At 40.0% G+C, this 20,069-nt stretch overlaps 1 protein-coding gene across 1 annotated transcript in view; it reads left to right on the forward strand.

Moving 5' to 3' along the window:
• The window catches only part of SHTN1 (shootin 1), a 467,849-nt gene that overhangs the window by 392,492 nt on the left and 55,288 nt on the right, over positions 1-20,069 (forward strand). The window contains exon 13 of the mRNA XM_053692982.1: positions 16,179-16,282. Coding sequence (XP_053548957.1) covers positions 16,179-16,282 — 104 coding nt within the window. The remainder of the gene's footprint in view (positions 1-16,178; positions 16,283-20,069) is intronic.

The raw sequence follows: 20,069 nt of genomic DNA on the forward strand, positions 1-20,069 counted from the left end.
AGGCGTGGGCAAGAGATGTTCAGGATACCTGGGCGTTGGAGATCATATCTCAGGGATATCTTCTGGACTTCAAAGCTTCTCCTCCATAAGGGAGATTACATCTTTCAAGGTTATCAGCAAACCAGATAAAGAAAGAGGCATTCCTAAGCTGTGTGCAAGACCTCCTAGTAATGGGAGTGATCCATCCAGTTCCGCGGACGGAACAAGGACAAGGATTTTATTCAAATCTGTTTGTGGTTCCCAAGAAAGAGGGAACCTTCAGACCAATCTTGGATCTAAAGATCTTAAACAAATTCCTCAGAGTTCCATCATTCAAAATGGAAACTATTTGGACCATCCTACCCATGATCCAAGAGGCTCAGTACATGACCACAGTGGACTTAAAGGATGCCTACCTTCACATACCGATTCGCAAAGATCATCATCGGTTCCTAAGGTTTGCCTTTCTAGACAGGCATTACCAATTTGTAGCTCTTCCCTTCGGGTTGGCCACTGCCCCGAGAATTTTTACAAAGGTTCTGGGCTCACTTCTGGTGGTTCTAAGACCGCAAGGCATAGCGGTGGCTCCGTATCTAGACGACATCCTGATACAGGCGTCAAGCTTTCAAATTGCCAAGTCTCATACAGAAATAGTTCTGGCATTTCTGAGGTCGCATGGGTGGAAAGTGAACATGGAAAAGAGTTCTCTATCACCACTCACAAGAGTCTCCTTCCTAGGGACTCTTATAGATTCTGTAGAGATGAAAATTTACCTGACGGAGTCCAGGTTATCAAAACTTCTAAATGCTTGCCGTGTCATTCATTCCATTCCACGCCCGTTAGTGGCTCAGTGCATGGAAGTAATCGGCTTAATGGTAGGGGCAATGGACATAGTGCCATTTGCGCGCCTGCATCTCAGACCGCTGCAATTATGCATGCTAAGTCAGTGGAATGGGGATTACTCAGATTTGTCCCCTCTACTAAATCTGGATCAAGAGACCAGAGATTCTCTTCTGTGGTGGCTTTCTTGGGTCCATCTGTCCAAGGGTATGACCTTTCGCAGGCCAGATTGGACGATTGTAACAAAAGATGCCAGCCTTCTAGGTTGGGGCGCAGTCTGGAACTCCCTGAAGGCTCAGGGATCGTGGACTCAGGAGGAGAAACTCCTCCCAATAAATATTCTGGAGTTAAGAGCTTTATTCAATGCTCTTCTAGCTTGGCCTCAGTTAGCAACACTGAGGTTCATCAGATTTCAGTCGGACAACATCACGACTGTGGCTTACATCAACCATCAAGGGGGAACCAGGAGTTCCCTAGCGATGTTAGAAGTCTCAAAGATAATTCACTGGGCAGAGTCTCACTCTTGCCACCTGTCAGCAATCCACATCCCAGGCGTAGAGAACTGGGAGGTGGATTTTCTAATTTGTCAGACTTTTCATCCGGGGGAGTGGGAACTCCATCCGGAGGTGTTTGCTCAACTGGTCCATCGTTGGGGCAAACCAGAACTGGATCTCATGGCGTCTCGCCAGAACGCCAAGCTTCCTTGTTACTGATCCAGGTCCAGGGACCCGGGAGCAACGCTGATAGATGCTCTAGTAGCTCCTTGGTTCTTCAACCTGGCCTATGTGTTTCCACCGTTTCCTCTGCTCCCTCGACTGATTGCCAAAATCAAACAGGAGAGAGCATCGGTGATTATGATAGCGCCTGCGTAGCCACGCAGGACCTGGTATGCAGACCTAGTGGACATATCATCTCTTCCACCATGGACTCTGCCTCTGAGGCAGGACCTTCTAATACAAGGTCCTTTCAATCATCCAAATCTAATTTCTCTGAGACTGACTGCATGGAGATTGAACGCTTGATTCTATCAAGGTGTGGCTTCTCCGAGTCAGTCATTAATACCTTAATACAGGCTCGGAAGCCTGTCACCAGGAAAATCTACCATAAGATATGGCGTAAATATCTTTATTGGTGTGAATCCAAGAGTTACTCATGGAGTAAGGTTAGGATTCCTAGGATATTGTCCTTTCTCCAAGATGGTTTGGACAAAGGCTTATCAGCTAGTTCTTTAAAAGGACAGATCTCTGCTCTGTCTATTCTTTTGCACAAGCGTCCTGCAGAAGTTCCAGATGTCCAGGCATTTTGTCAGGCTTTGGTTAGGATTAAGCCTGTGTTTAAAACTATTGCTCCCCGTGGAGCTTAAACTTGGTTCTTAAAGTTCTTCAGGGAGTTCCGTTTGAACCCCTTCATTCCATTGATATTAAACTTTTATCTTGGAAAGTTCTGTTTTTGATGGCTATTTCCTCGGCTCGAAGAGTCTCTGAGTTATCTGCCTTACATTGTGATTCTCCTTATCTGATTTTTCATTCAGACAAGGTAGTTCTGCGTACCAAACCTGGGTTTTTACCTAAGGTGGTTTCTAACAGGAATATCAATCAAGAGATTGTTGTTCCATCATTGTGTCCTAATCCTTCTTCAAAGATGGAACGTCTTTTGCATAATCTGGACGTAGTCCGTGCCTTGTTTTACTTACAGGCTACTAAAGATTTTCGTCAAACATCTGCCCTGTTTGTCGTTTACTCTGGACAGAGGAGAGGTCAAAAAGCTTCGACAACCTCTCTCTCCTTTTGGCTTCGGAGCATAATACGCTTAGCCTATGAGACTGCTGGACAGCAGCTCCCTGAAAGGATTACAACTCATTCTACTAGAGCTGTGGCTTCCACCTGGGCCTTTAAAAATGAGGCCTCTGTTGAACAGATTTGCAAGGCTGCGACTTGGACTTCGCTTCACATCTTTTCAAAATTTTTACAAATTTGACACTTTTGCTTCTTCGGAGGCTGTTTTTGGGAGAAAGGTTCTACAGGCAGTGGTTCCTTCCGTTTAAGTTCCTGCCTTGTCCCTCCCATCATCCGTGTACTTTAGCTTTGGTATTGGTATTCCACAAGTAATGGATGATCCGTGGACTGGATACACTTAACAAGAGAAAACATAATTTATGCTTACCTGATAAATTTATTTCTCTTGTAGTGTATCCAGTCCATGGCCCGCCCTGCCCTTTTAAGGCAGGTCTAAATTTTAATTAAACTACAGTCACCACTGCACCCTATGGTTTCTCCTTTCTCGTCTTGTTTCGGTCGAATGACTGGATATGGCAGTGAGGGGAGGAGCTATATAGCAGCTCTGCTGTGGTGATCCTCTTGCAACTTCCTGTTGGGAAGGACAATATCCCACAAGTAATGGATGATCCGTGGACTGGATACACTACAAGAGAAATAAATTTATCAGGTAAGCATAAATTATGTTTTTTGCTTGTTCACAGTTATTAAAGTGTTTTCCAAGCTTGCTGGTCTCATTACTAGTCTGTTTAAACATGTCTGACATAGAGGAAACTCATTGTTCATTATGTTTAGAAGCCATTGTGGAACCCCCTCTTAGAATGTGTACCAAATGCACTGATTTTACGATAGATTACAAAGACCATATTCTGGCTTTAAAAAATTTATCACCAGAAGAAATTGACAAGGAGGAAGTTATGCCGTCTAACTCTCCCCACGTGTCAGAACCTATAAATCCCGCTCAGGGGACGCCTAGTACATCTAGCGCGCCCATTGAGTATACCTTGCAAGACATGGCGGCAGTTATGAATTATACCATTACAGAGTTATTATCTAACCTGCCAGGATTGCAAGAAAAGCGAGACAGCTCTGGGACTAGAATAAATACAGAGCTCTCTGACGCTTTAGTGGCTATGTCTGATACACCCTCACAATGTACTGAAGCTGAACCAGGGGAGCTTCAATCTGTGGGTGATTTTTCTGATTCAGGGAAGATACTTCAATCTGATTCTGATATGTCTACATTTAAATTTAAGCTTGAGCACCTCCGCGTATTGCTCAGGGAGGTCTTAGCAACTCTGGACGACTGTGACACTATTGTAGTCCCAGAGAAATTATGTAGATTGGATAAATACTATGCAGTACCTACTTACACTGATGTTTTCCAATCCCTAAAAGATTTTCTGAAATTATTACTAAGGAATGGGATAGACCAGGTATACCGTTCTCTCCCCCTCCTGTTTTTAAAATGATGTTTCCTATAGACGCCGCTACATGGGACTTGTGGCAGACGGTCCCTAAGGTGGAGGGAGCAGTTTCTACTCTAGCTAAGCGTACCACTATCCCTGTCGAGGACAGTTGTGCTTTTCTAGATCCAATGGATAAAAAATTAGAGGGTTACCTTAAGAAAATGTTTATTCAACAAGGTTTTATTCTCCAGCCTCTTGCATGCATTGCCCCAGTCACTGCTGCTGCGGCTTGCTGGTTTGAGTCTCTAGAGGAGGCTCTACAGGTTGAAACCCCGTTGGAAGATATTATTGACAAGCTTAGGGCCCTTAAGCTAGCCAATTCATTTGTTTCTGACGCCGTTGTTCATTTTACCAAGCTAACGGCTAAAAATTCAGCTTTTGCTATTCAGGCGCGTAGGGCGCTATGGCTTAAATCCTGGTCAGCTGACGTGACTTCAAAGTCTAAACTTCTCAACATTCCCTTCAAAGGACAGACCCTATTCGGGCCTGGACTGAAGGAGATCATTTGTGACATCACTGGAGGAAAAGGTCACGCCCTTCCTCAAGACAGGTCCAACAAATTAAGGACCAAACAGTCTAGTTTTCGTCCCTTTCGAAACTTCAAGAGTGGCGCAGCTTCAACTTCCTCTAACACAAAACAAGAGGGAACTTTTGCCCAGTCTAAGCCGGTCTGGAGAACTAACCAGGCTTGGAACAAGGGGAAACGGGCCAAAAAAATTTTTTCTTTTGTAATTCAGAAAGAGCATGCAATTTTAAGCAACTTTCTAATTTACTCCTATTATCAATTTTTCTTCGTTATTTTGGTTGATGAATTTATCCACCAATCAGCAAGGACAACCCAGGTTGTTCACCAAAAATGGGCCGGCATCTAAACCTACATTCTTGCATTTCAAATAAAGATACCAAGAGAATGAAGATAATTTGATGTTAGGAGTAAATTAGAAAGTTGCTTAAAAGTTCATACTCAATCTGAATCACGAAAGAAAATTTTTGGGTACAGTGTCCCTTTAAACAAATTTCTCAGAGTCCCATCCTTCAAGATGGAGACTATTCGAACCATCCTTCCTATGATCCAGGAGGGTCAATATATGACTACCGTAGACTTAAAGGATGCTTATTTTCACATCCCGATACACAAAGATCATCATCGTTTTCTCAGGTTTGCCTTTCTAGACAGGCACTACCAGTTTGTGGCTCTTCCCTTCGGGTTGGCCACGGCACCAAGAATCTTTACAAAGGTTCTAGGGTCCCTTCTAGCGGTCCTAAGGCCGCGAGGTATAGCTGTAGCCCCTTACTTAGACGACATTCTGATACAAGCGTCGACTTTTCAAGTTGCCAGGTCCCACACGGACATTGTTCTGGCATTTCTGAGGTCCCATGGGTGGAAGGTTAATGAAGAAAAGAGTTCTCTATCACCTCTAACAAAAGTTTCATTCCTAGGGACTCTAATAGATTCGGTAGAAATGAAGATTTACCTAATGAAGGCCAGATTGTCAAGACTTCTAGACTCTTGCCGTGTTCTTTATTCCATTTCTCGTCCTTCAGTGGCTCAGTGTATGGAAGTAATCGGTTTAATGGTAGCGGCAATGAACATAGTACCGTTTGCCCGCCTACATCTCAGACCGCTGCAACTTTGCATGCTCAGTCAGTGGAATGGGGATTACACAGATTTGTCCCCTCTACTAAATCTGGATCAAGAAACCAGGGATTCTCTTCTCTGGTGGCTATCTCAGGTCCATTTGTCCAAGGGGATGAGCTTCCGCAGGCCAGATTGGACTATAGTAATGACAGATGCCAGCCTTCTGGGCTGGGGTGCAGGGCTCGTGGACTCAGGAGGAGGCTCTCCTTCCGATAAACATTCTGGAATTAAGAGCGATATTCAATGCTCTTCAGGCTTGGCCTCAGCTAGCTGCGGTCAGGTTCATCAGATTTCAGTCGGACAACATCACGACTGTAGCCTATATCAACCATCAGGGGGGAACAAGGAGCCCCCTGGCAATGTTGGAGGTTTCAAAGATAATTCTATGGGCAGAGGTTCACTCTTGCCATCTCTCAGCTTTCCATATCCCAGGAGTAGAGAACTGGGAGGCGGATTTTCTAAGTCGGCAGACTTTTCATCCGGGGGAGTGGGAGCTCCATCCGGAGGTATTTGCCCAGCTGATTCAACTATGGGGCAAACCAGAACTGGATCTCATGGCGTCTCATCAGAACGCCAAACTTCCTTGTTACGGGTCCAGGTCAAGGGATCCCCAGGCAGCGCTGATAGATGCTCTAGCAAGGCCCTGGTCCTTCAGCCTGGCTTATGTGTTTCCACCGTTTCCTCTGCTTCCTTGGCTGATTGCCAAGATCAAGCAGGAGAGAGCTTCAGTGATTTTGATTGCTCCTGCCTGGCCACGCAGGACTTGGTACGCAGATCTGGTGGATATGTCATCCTTTCCACCATGGACTCTGCCGCTGAGGCGGGACCTTCTACTTCAAGGTCCCTTCAAACATTCAAATCTAATTTCTCTGCGTCTGACTGCTTGGAGATTGAATGCTTGATTTTATCAAAGCGTGGTTTTTCCGAGTCGGTCATTGATACCTTAATTCAGGCTCGAAAGCCTGTCACCAGGAAAATCTATCATAAGATATGGTGTAAATATCTTCATTGGTGTGAATCCAAGGGTTACTCATGGAGTAAAGTCAGGATTCCCAGGATATTGTCTTTTCTCCAAGAAGGATTGGAGAAGGGATTGTCAGCTAGTTCTTTAAAGGGACAGATTTCGGCTCTGTCTATTCTTTTGCAAAAGCGTCTGGCGGATGTTCCAGACGTTCAGGCGTGTTTTCAGGCTTTAGTTAGAATCAAGCCTGTGTTTAAACCTGTTGCTCCGCCATGGAGTTTAAATTTAGTTCTTAAAGTTCTTCAAGGGGTTCCGTTTGAACCTCTGCATTCCATAGATATCAAGCTTTTATCTTGGAAAGTTCTGTTCTTGGTAGCTATCTCTTCGGCTCGAAGAGTTTCAGAGTTATCTGCCTTGCAGTGTGATTCCCCTTATCTGATCTTCCATGCAGCTAAGGTAGTTTTGCGTACCAAACCTGGGTTTCTTCCTAAGGTGGTATCTAATAAGAATATCAGGAGATTGTTGTTCCGTCACTGTGTCCTAATTCTTCTTCAAAGAAGGAACGTCTATTACACAATCTTGACATGGTTCATACTTTAAAGTTTTATTTACAAGCTACTAAAGATTTTCATCAAACATCTGCATTGTTTGTTGTCTACTCTGGACAGAGAAAAGGCCAAAAGGCTTCAGCAACTTCTCTTTCTTTTTGGCTAAGGAGTAAAATACGCTTAGCTTATTAAGACTGCTGGCCAGCAGCCTCCTGTAAGAATTACAGCTCATTCCACTAGAGCGGTGGCTTCCACATGGGCTTTTAAAAATGAGGCTTCTGTTGAACAGATTTGTAAGGCGGCGACTTGGTCTTCGCTTCATACTTTTTCTAAATTCTACAAATTTGATACTTTTGCTTCTTTGGAGGCTATTTTTGGGAGAAAGGTCTTACAGGCAGTGGTGCCTTCCGTTTAAGTGCCTGCCTTGTCCCTCCCTTCATCCATGTCCTATAGCTTTGGTATTGGTATCCCACAAGTAATGGATGAATCCGTGGACTGGATACACCTTACAAGAGAAAACAAAATTTATGCTTACCAGATAAATTTATTTATCTTGTGGTGTATCCAGTCCATGGCCCGCCCTGTCATTTTAAGGCAGGTGTTTTTTATTTTTTAAACTACAGTCACCACTGCACCCTATAGTTTCTCCTTTCTCTTGCTTGTCTTCGGTCGAATGACTGGGAGGTGGCAGTTAGGGGAGGAGCTATATAGACAGCTCTGCTGTGGGTGATCCTCTTGCAGCTTCCTATTGGGAAGGAGAATATCCCACAAGTAATGGATGAATCTGTGGACTGGATACACCACAAGAGAAATAAATTTATCAGGTAAGCATAAATTTTGTTTTTCCATTTATGGCCCTCCTTGATCCTAACGAGATTGCACGCTCCTCTTAAATCAAGTTTAGTAAAGACCGTAGCTCCCTTGAGTTCCGTAATGAGCGAAATAGGGTAGGAATTCTTAATGGTAAGACGATTAAGACCCCTATAATCGATGCATGGTCTTAACTCGCCACCCTTTTTCTTCACAAAGAAGAAGCCAGTCCCTGCAGGAGAGCAGGATTTGCGGATGATCCCCCACCACAGAGCATCGGGAACATACTCCTCCATAGCACAATTCTCCACAACAGACAGAGGGTAAACCCGGCCTCGAGGAGGAATGGCTCCGGGTTGCAATCTATGGCACAATTGTAAGACCGGTGAGGATTCAGCGTACTGGCACGCACCTTGTCAAAACCGTCTAGGAACGCTCGGTACTCCTCTGGCAATTGAGATACCGAAGACGTGCACAAGACTTTAACTGGTTTCCGAAGACAAGTGGAAATACATTGCAGAGACCACGACAAAATTTAGGACCTGAGCCAGTCGAGACTGGGATTGTGCTTTTGGAGCCAGGCATAACCCAGAATAACCGGAAAATGCAGAGAGTTTATCACCTGGAACTGGAGGGTTTCAACATGGAGAGCCCAACAGCCATGGATAACGAAGCAGTTTCATGAGTAACGAGTGTGGGCTGAAGGGGCCTGCCATCAATTGCCTCAATAGCAAGCGGAACGGACCGAGGTAAAACAGGAATGGAGTGCTTTGATACAAAAGCACTGTCAATGAAATAGCCCGCAGCACCGGAGTCAACAAGAGCCTGAGTAACTATGGAGGAGTCCACCCAGGAAAGGACAACCGTGACCAAAGGTTTCTCCTTTAGCGGTTCCAGGGACGAGGATAAACCATTGCAAAAGATCTTGCTGTTAAATAAATGAAAATGACGCAATTGCTGAGTGAAATCCTGTTTAAAAAGTCGATATTATTGTAAATTACAGTATTTACTGTTGAATTACAATCCCGAAAATGTGAGTATGAAATTAAAAATATATATTTTTGAGAACAGGATTGTTAAACGCCATTTCTAGATGTTGCAGCCATGATTTCTATTAGCTCACATTTCCTACAGATCTCTCTAGCAGTATGAGATATTACGTATACAGGGAGTGCAGAATTATTAGGCAAGTTGTATTTTTGAGGATTAATTTTATTATTGAAGAACAACCATGTTCTCAATAAACCCAAAAAACTCATTAATATCAAAGCTGAATAGTTTTGGAAGTAGTTTTTAGTTTGTTTTTAGTTATAGCTATTTTAGGGGGATATCTGTGTGTGCAGGTGACTATCACTGTGCATAATTATTAGGCAACTTAACAAAAAACAAATATATACCCATTTCAATTATTTATTTTTACCAGTGAAACCAATATAACATCTCAACATTCACAAATATACATTTCTGACATTCAAAAACAAAACAAAAACAAATCAGTGACCAATATAGCCACCTTTCTTTGCAAGGACACTCAAAAGCCTCCCATCCATGGATTCTGTCAGTGTTTTGATCTGTTCACCATCAACATTGCGTGCAGCAGCAACCACAGCCTCCCAGACACTGTTCAGAGAGGTGTACTGTTTTCCCACCTTGTAAATCTCACATTTGATGATGGACCACAGGTTCTCAATGGGGTTCAGATCAGGTGAACAAGGAAGCCATGTCATTAGATTTTCTTCTTTTATACCCTTTCTTGCCAGCCACGCTGTGGAGTACTTGGACGCGTGTGATGGAGCATTGTCCTGCATGAAAATCATGTTTTTCTTGAAGGATGCAGACTTCTTCCTGTACCACTGCTTGAAGAAGGTGTCTTCCAGAAACTGGCAGTAGGACTGGGAGTTGAGCTTGACTCCATCCTCAACCCGAAAAGGCCCCACAAGCTCATCTTTGATGATACCAGCCCAAACCAGTACTCCACCTTGCTGGCGTCTGAGTCGGACTGGAGCTCTCTGCCCTTTACCAATCCAGCCACGGGCCCATCCATCTGGCCCATCAAGACTCACTCTCATTTCATCAGTCCATAAAACCTTAGAAAAATCAGTCTTGAGATATTTCTTGGCCCAGTCTTGACGTTTCAGCTTGTGTGTCTTGTTCAGTGGTGGTCGTCTTTCAGCCTTTCTTACCTTGGCCATGTCTCTGAGTATTGCACACCTTGTGCTTCTGGGCACTCCAGTGATGTTGCAGCTCTGAAATATGGCCAAACTGGTGGCAAGTGGCATCTTGGCAGCTGCACGCTTGACTTTTCTCAGTTCATGGGCAGTTATTTTGCGCCTTGGTTTTTCCACACGCTTCTTGCGACCCTGTTGACTATTTTGAATGAAACGCTTGATTGTTCGATGATCACGCTTCAGAAGCTTTGCAATTTTAAGAGTGCTGCATCCCTCTGCAAGATATCTCACTATTTTTGACTTTTCTGAGCCTGTCAAGTCCTTCTATTGACCCATTTGGCCAAAGGAAAGGAAGTTGCCTAATAATTATGCACACCTGATATAGGGTGTTGATGTCATTAGACCACACCCCTTCTCATTACAGAGATGCACATCACCTAATATGCTTAATTGGTAGTAGGCTTTCGAGCCTATACAGCTTGGAGTAAGACAACATGCATAAAGAGGATGATGTGGTCAAAATACTCATTTGCCTAATAATTCTGCACTCCCTGTATATCTATGAAATACATTATACTGTACATATGTAAGTAACTGCACTACCCAATACAGATGGACTTACACACTAGTGATAGTTGAACGCAAAAATGTCAGAAAGGCCCATTTCTTTGATAAAGGTGGTGAGAGTCCATGATCCATTACTCCTGGGAATTGTACTCCTGCCCACTAGGAGGAGGCAAACATTCTAAAACTCCAAGAGCCCATAAAACTGATCCCACCTTACTGAAAACTAGTTTTGTCTTTGCCTTCGCAGGGGGAAGGTGCATTTCAGAATTTACCTTCTACTAGTTATGAGGCTGCTGTGTCCTCAGAGGGGATGATTTATTTCATGTAATTGGCAAGAGTCCATGTGCTAGTGACGTATGGGATATACAATCCTACCAGGAGGGGCAAAGTTTCCCAAACATCAAAATGCCTATAAATACACCCCTCACCACACTCACAATTCAGTTTTACAAACTTTGCCTCCTATGGAGGTAGTGAAGTAAGTTTGTGCTTGATTTCTATGATTTCTTCTATGTTAAGCGCTTCTAAGCATTCTGAAGCCCAATTCTTCTCAGAGTACAGTGTTTGCCAGAGGGATGTGACGGGAGTATCGCCTTTTTATTTTATGGTTTTCCTTGCGGGAAATCTTTTCAAAGGTTCTCTGTTATCGGTTGTAGGGATTCATCTCCTACCTCCCTTTTCAGATTGACGATATACTCTTATATACCATTACCTCTGCTGAAACTTTTTCAGTACTGGTTTTGCTATCTGCTATATGTGGATGGGTGTCTTTCGGTAAGTATGTTTTCATTATATAAGACACTCTCAGCTATGGTTTGGCACTTTATGTATTAATATAAAGTTCTAAATATATGTATTGTACTTATATTTGTCATGAGTCAGGTCTATGTGTAATTCCCTTTTGCAGTCTTAACAGTTTCAGTATAAGAATCATGTTTGGGAAGTTTATTTAAACTTTTTTTCTTACCTGGGTTTCAGTCTCTTTCTAATTTGACTTTTTCTTTTTTTCGTGGGCAAATCTTTTTTGAGGAAAACGTAATTATTGTGTGGATTTAATTTCTCAGTGGAAATGGCTGTTATTTTTTTCCCTCCCTCTCTAGTGACTCTTCTGTGGACTTCCACATCTTGGGTATCTGCTATCCCATACGTCACTAGCTCATGGACACTTGCCAATTACATGAAAGAAAACATAATCTATGTAAGAACTTACCTGATAAATTAAATTCTTTCATATTGGCAAGAGTCCATGAGGCCCACCCTTTTTATGGTGGTTATGATTTTTGTATAAAAGCACAATTATATTTCCATCCTCTTTTTGTATGCTTTTTTACCCCTTTCTTTGTCACCCCACTACTTGGCTATTCGTTAAACTGAATTGTGGGTGTGGTGAGGGGTGTATTTATAGGCATTTTGAGGTTTGGGATACTTTGCCCCTTCTGGTAGGATTGTATATCCCATACGTCACTAGCTCATGGACTCTTGCCAATATGAAAGACATGAATTTATCAGTTAAGTTCTTACATAAATTATGTTTTTTCTTTATTGGTCAAGAATCTTATGCTAATCGTTTTACTGACATCCTTTAATTTCATTTTATGTTAAGCATATGCATTCTCTTTTTAAGATAATTTTGGTGTTCTTGCTTACTTTAGAGGTTACATGATCCTAGATGGGATATACCAGTTAAATACTATATACTGTTTAATCCTTTGATGTGTTTCTTGTCCCTGTTGCAGTTTCTGAGACTATATCCAGAAATTGTACTAAGCCAGGTATTACTTTTATTTCTCCTCAGTTTGAGAATTTGTATCCTTTCCAGGCTTCTGTTATTGAGCTTGTGGAAGCTAGTTCCCTGGAGTAATGGATTGTGGACTCTCACCACCTTTATTAAAGAAAATGAAAATATAATTTATGCTTACCTGATAATTTCATTTCTTTCATGGTGGTGAGAGTCCACAAGCCCCCACCCAATTGATTCTATTGCGTTTATATTTTTTCTGGCGACACCTTTGTTCGATGTTCCTTTTTGTTGCTTTTCTTGTCTTTTCCTACATTGTTCTTTTTTGGCTACACTATACGTCAGACTAGTTTCCAGTAAGGTGGGAGGGGTTTTAATGGCTCTTGGAGTTTTGGGATCTTTGCTTCTCCTGGTGGCCAGGAGTATAATTCCCAGGAATAATGGATCCTGGACTCTCATCACCATAAAAAAAAATGAATTTATCAGGTAAGCATAAATTTTGTTTTTTATGCTAACTACCTGCCAATTTTTTTTCGTGAAATAGTAGAAGGTAATATGTAAACTGTTTGTAAAATGAAAGCTGGTGCAGGGTTTTGTGACGCAATATTTTGATTGTTTTACAATTTCCGATTATCTGCAAAATGTAAATGCAGACTTGGTGTGTCCTCATTAAAAGGAGTTTTGTTTCATCAACTGGATATTTTGTCTGCAGAGCATAATTGGTGCTTTAAGAACAGTTTATACAACACTTAAATTCTGTTTTGGAGGTTTTTATTTTTATTTTTTTGTCTTTTTTTTTATATTTAATAATTACGTACTTTAGATCTTCATAATTTCACTTCTTCCGAGTCTTTTTTAATTAAAACCAAACTATTAGAAATCAATGGACTGCATCCGATTCCTAATACAAGATTATATAGATGCAGCACATCTATCGTTTCAGGTTGGTTACTTAAGATGCTTGGTTGTTAGATATTTAGAGTAGAGTTGTATAGTGTTGGCCATAGTGTTACATCATCAGTCTTAATTAGTGCAGTCACTTGGAGTGGTTTTAGTCTGTGCTCTGTGTTTGAGTTGTAAGCACTTTGCTTCTTAATTATTTAGTTAAAGCAATTGCACAGGATCTGCATTAAACCTAATGTTTCTTTGCTTGTTCTGTTTTGTATTAAAAGGTAATTTGTTGGGTAATTACTAAGCACTTGTAGGTCACACGTCTACAATCCTATTTTGTAAGAAGAGTCAAGCTATTAGTTTCCTGGCCATTTTAAATGTGTGCTAATAGTATGTCTCTAAAATTTATTGAAGTGCATGTTTCACTGCCCACTTTGAAGTTACTCTGTTGCCCTCAGTAACTGGTGGCAAAGTGTGTGTGGTAGATCGAGTTCGGTTAAGCTAGTACCTGTTTCTTTTAAAGGGATTCTAAAAAATGTTTAATTGCTTGTGTTAAAAAACTGTGTTTTCAAAATTCTTTATTTTGTCTACTCTTCCTGTAGTTTTAATTGTGAAAAGTGTGGGTTTTCCAATTCCTGTTCAGAGTGGAAGCGCAGACTTAAAACTGCTATATTGCACGCACATCACAGCTATATTCCTTGGTCTCACCCATTGTGATGGATGACTAAGGGAATTTGGCATATGCGTTATCTCATATTTATACCCCTGTGAAACAGGAAGTCATAGTTGAACAATTTCCTGTTCCTAGTCTCAAGGGTTTACAAAAAAAAATATATATATCAATGGGAATAAACTTTAAATATATTTTTCTCATATGAATTCATAGGGGTGCCAATAATTATGCCACACTTATTTAACAAAGATTTTTATTTTTTTGGATAAACCTGTGTTGTGTTTTTTTTATCAAAAGGTTAAACAATGTAGACAATTTTTCACAGCCTTTTTTGCTCATATTTACTAGGGATGGGCGAATGTTTCGCAACATTCGAAAAACGGCACGAATTTTAACACATTCGTTCGTTCGAATCGAATTTCGAATGTTTACATAACATTCGATTTTCGAATGTTCGGTTTCGAATTTTACGATTACATTCGAAAATATTCTTTTCGAAAAATTCGAATTTAGATTGTAATAGTATTTCTAATGCTTTTTCTTTAAATGTAATATTCGAATTATGCAATATTCGAATTCGAAAAATTCGAATTTAGATTGTAGATTGTAATAGTATTTCTAATACTTTTTTTTTAAATGTAATATTCGAATTATGCAATACGTGTATTCGAATTCGAAAAATTCGAATTTAGATTGTAATAGTATTTCTAATGCTTTTTCTTTAAATGTAATATTCGAATTATGCAATATTCGAATTCGAAAAATTCGAATTTAGATTGTAATAGTATTTCTAATGCTTTTTCTTTAAATGTAATATTCGAATTATGCAATATTCGAATTCGAAAAATTCAAATTTAGATTGTAATAGTATTTCTAATGCTTTTTCTTTAAATGTAATATTCGAATTATGCAATATTCGAATTCGAAAAATTCGAATTTAGATTGTAGATTGTAATAGTATTTCTAATACTTTTTCTTTAAATGTAATATTCGAATTATGCAATACGTGTATTCGAATTCGAAAAATTCGAATTTAGATTGTAATAGTATTTCTAATGCTTTTTCTTTAAATGTAATATTCGAATTATGCAATATTCTATATGGAAACATTCGAAATGATATATTTGTATCTATTATGTATCAATTTACTAGATTCCCGCCCTACTACATGAACTATTGAACTTCTGAATAGTATTTGTTAAATAGAATGTTAAATTCGAAATTTCGAATGTGGACATTCAATATAATTATAAACATTCGAATTCGAAAGTGACATTCGAAAACTGTAAATAACATTCGATTTTCGAATTTTTAAGAATATTCGTTCTTATCGACATTCAGATTTAGAATTCGAATTTCGGTAATAACATTCGTTCTACATTCGAAATTCGAAAATTTACACATTCGCCCATCCCTAATATTTACCAAGGGCACCAACATTGGAGGGCACTGTACTTAACCATCCACTTGAAATAAGATTGTGTATTTGTCATTTTGTCAAGTTGCACAAAAACTATGCTCCACTTGTAATATAGCCCTTATTTTTAATGCACCTTTAAAGCTGTATATTCTATCAAGCCAAAACATAGTATATGATCCTAATAACAGGGAATTACCTAGTGTCCACTATTCGAATTCGTACATAACATAAATAATGCGCTTATGTTACCAAACATGTCCCCAGACACGCACATTGTTACAGGGAACAAAAAGGGCTTGCACACATTAGGAAACCATATTGTCTGAAGTTGCTTTTCAAAAACCACACAAACATTTATTGGTCACACAAGATTGCTCCTAAAAGCACTACAAATGTTTTCTATCTGGTTAGCAAGAAATAGAGGAAATAGAGCCAGGTCAGCTGCACATATAGAAAAAGCTTAGATTCTTCTTTACAGCAATTATATATAAATGCAGCATAAAAGCTTTAGAGAGATATTCATTAAACACTGAGGTCTAAGGTAGGTTTTTGGGACATCAGCATATACTTCATATCCATTGCTGATGTGTATGGCGATGTAAGAACAGTTGTGACACTCTTACCGAATTTGATGTCCCATTTTATCTCTGTTTCTTTCTCAGCTATAACAAAAAAATATACATAAATATTTTTATTGTAGGACATGTTGATCTGAAAAGACAGGCTGTAGATGAAATGATGGATCGGATAAAGAAGGGGGTTCATCTCCGACCAGTGAACCAGACAGCTCGTACAAAGAACAAGGTAACATCACTAAAACTATCTCTCTTGCTTTCAGATTGATTAGATCTGTTTGGTTTACATTGAAACTAACATTTTGGTATCAAAATAGAAAACTAATTTTGTTTTGTGCAACGGGGGCGGGGGGCATGGGAATGAGATGGGCTGAAAATGTTTCTAAAAATTTAAAAGTATTAGCTGATGTGCTTTGTGTAGTCGCTGGTATTAGTATTGTAACAGTAGCACTGCCTTAGGTTTCTAAAGCAGGGGTCTACAAATATTTTATACATTTAGGAGCCAGTAAGAATATTTAGTAGTCAGGCATACTTTTAGGAGCTAGACAGTTGTATCTGTATATAGATCTATGGTGAATAACCTGAAAAGTTAGGAGCCAAGAGTAAAATTCTAGGAGCCAGTGGCTCCCAGGCTCCTGGGTTTGTCAAGCCATATTCTAAAGCCTGTTTTGTATTTTGTTTCTCTAGATTGTAAGCTTTTTGGAGAAGTGTTCTACTTTTCCTGTATCAATTTATATTGTTGTATTCTTCTCTGTGTAATATGGTGGCAATTTACAAAAAATAACAATAATAACACTCAAAATGCCACTTAATCCATGTTCATGGACAGTAAACTCTCATTCATGATGCTTATTCCTGTTCTTTACACAGGTTATAGGACCGAGACTTTCATGTTTTATTGATTCTCAGTTTGTATGTGGGATGTAGAGTTTTTAGCATTCAATGTATCCTCATACCCAGCTTTTCTGAGTCCAAATTAATTTTTTGTTTTTGAGAACTTAGAACTTATCCTCCCAGTTTTGCATGCTCTGTATATTTTCTGATTCTATCTTCTGATTCTTAGTCAACAAAGTTCATAGCAGCAGGTTTTTACTTTATGTGCACAACATTGGTCTATAGCTTAAACTTTAGATTTATAAATCAATCAAGAAACAGTTGTTGGGGTAGGCAGATGTAAAAAAACAAATCTCAGCATGGACAACTACATTGCCAGGTAATCATAACAGATAAAATCCGATCAGGCTCAAGTACAGACTGTAGATGTAATTTAAAAGTTATGGAACCTTCATTAGTCCATTCATCCAGCAACTATTCTGGAGTTGAAAGCATATATATAATTGCACTTAACCAATTACAGCATTATTTATAAAACACATATGTAAACAGATGACAGGCGCCATGTCAGGAAAGTCCTATAGCTAAAACATTGTATCTGCTGCTATTTCTGAGGGAAAATCACTTATGTTATTGGGAAGAAATTAATTGATAAGGATTGAAAAGTAAATTCTTCATAGGAGAGCACAGCAAAGAGCACAAATATTCTGCAAGGACAATGACAAAGTAATTGTTTGAGACTATAAATTGCCTACGGAGAAAACCAGATTTTATGGCTACAAATGAGAAATATTAGTCCAGTTCCTTTAAAGAAATCAGTCTCCAAAGGCAATCAAAAGCCTTGTTACAAGATTCAATGGATATTCTCTCAGACATGCACATTTCTATTATTACTCTTAATATTTTTCAGTAAAATAAATCAAGGCAAAGTCATAATTATCCATGAAATCCCTTGTTCTGTTTGCTGAAATTTGTTTGACACCACTAAGTGTAAGAGTACCAGAGAAATTATTCCATATGGAGAATACTGAGCCAAATTCTCTGATTCTCTGTCCAAGGTCAGCCATCTTTCAGAAGGAGGAAAAGAATGTCTGACTAATTACTTGTTCACTCCTTTTATGCCTAATTCACTAGGGTGTAGACTAGGATACACCAATCAACAGCTATATGGGGGTGTCCTTAGGTTAGGCCAAAAGCCTTGTCAAGAGTACAATTTCATGAATTCTTTCATGATTCAGCTTTTCTTTTTCAGCATATAGTATACAGTATTCAACCAGAAAAGGAAGCTTCAAGTGGGATTGAGGCAGATTAATAAAGGCCAAAGCTCTATGCACTGTCAGCGCTATATTTTAATATTCAAATTCTTTAGAGATAATTTGACAACAGTATGTATAATCATTTCTGAATAACCCGGAATGGACTTCCTGTTGGGGGCGGAGCTTTCACGTCACTAGTGATCCCCCGTAGCGGTCGCTCGCAGCAGTCACTGCGCTTCCATATGCCCCGTGGCCTGACGACCTTCAAGGGCTGGTTTGGGCGCTAGGCAGACAACAGCCTTCCGCTGTGGGAGTCCCAGGATTGCGGTTTTATCCGCTAACGACGCAGCAAGGAGTAGACCGGAGCGGTGGTCACTGTGAGCTGTACTGCTGTATCCAGAATCCCTGGTCAGCGTGGGTAAAAGAAAAAGGTACCGCTTGTGAGCCGAAGCTGAAAATCCCGCTTGCAGACAGGGGTAGGTGGTGCACGGAGGGATCCAGGCCTACCCCCCATCTCGCGGGGTCAGAAATAATCCACCAGACCGTCAGCTTTCCTATTAAGAGGCAGCAGTCACAGTAAAAGACCCTGTATCCACATCATCTGAATCCTCACACTGGGGTGGCCTAGGAATTGGCAAGTGTCCGCAGACCTTGGCTGGGGCCAGTTCATCCCCGCTGGAGTCGCAAGTATCATTACTTTTTGCATATCCACGTATCCTGTGTGGTTTATAATAACACTTTCTGTTAAATTGTGAGCATGTGATATTGGTGTTGCAGTTTCAATTCAATAAGTCTGAGGAATCTCAAATTATCCTAGTTAATAAAGGATCCTGCAATTATCCCATGGAACGCTTTGCAGCTTTACATGTTTATTTAAGGCCTGGGTGTCGTTGATTTTCAAAATTCAGTCAAGTATTAATAAGCATTTCTTCTACTAGAACTCTTCGTCTCCCTTTGTAGGAGTAGAAACTGCTTACAGTCTGGATTGCAATTGCAGTTGCTGTTGGGAACGATATATATTCTGAAGTTTCTGTGCAAGACTTATCCATTGCAGTCTGCAATTTACTCAGCTTAGAACTGGAGATTTATTTGTGTGTGTGTGTGTGTATATATATATATATATATATATATACATGTGCTCTAAGATATTTGTTTCCTACTATTAGTAACCAGTTAATAATTCATAAAAATATATCGGTATAGTCGGTGAAGGATCCCACTAGGATGTTCTGTTCTGTTCCTTCTTTTTGTTTTCTTTCCTTCAACAGATATATACATATATATAGTCAGGCATTGTTTCTATAAACAAAAAAAGGAGGGAAAAAAATAGCACAGATTCATTCTCTGCATTTCGAGTTTTGGCAAAAAATCTAAATTTAATTTCACTTGCCACGTATTTGACATTCTTTGTTTTTTATTTGTTTTTGTTTTTTCTTCTTTGTTTTCTCACGCAGAAAACCCTCGCCCTTGAGAGGGCGACAAAGGGACACTCACACATTTAGATATCATTATTTGTTCACATTTTGGGTTCATCACTTTCACCCCTATATTATTTTTTTATATAGTCTGCAGTTTTTTTCTGCAGCTTCTTGTATTGCAGTTAAACTTTCTTTTCCTTTGTGGAAAGATTCATCACACAGGTAAAACACCATTCACCCACAATGCCTGCAAAAATAAAAGAAAGGAAAACTAAATTAACCAGCGTTAGTTTAGACTCCATCACCGAATCTGCCAATCCCACCTCAGATTTGCAGCTTTTAATGGTACAACTGTCAGAATTTTTATCGCCTCAATTCGATCTAATTAAAAAATAACTCTCTAGGATCTCTTCTAATATCACCTCTCTTCAGAAGTAAGACAGTTCGCAAATAGACTAGCAGAGGCTGAGAGTAGGATTTCAGACTTAGAAGATCTAACTAACATCAT

Source organism: Bombina bombina, chromosome 9 (genome assembly GCF_027579735.1).
Source record: "Bombina bombina isolate aBomBom1 chromosome 9, aBomBom1.pri, whole genome shotgun sequence".
Lineage (NCBI taxonomy): Eukaryota > Metazoa > Chordata > Amphibia > Anura > Bombinatoridae > Bombina > Bombina bombina.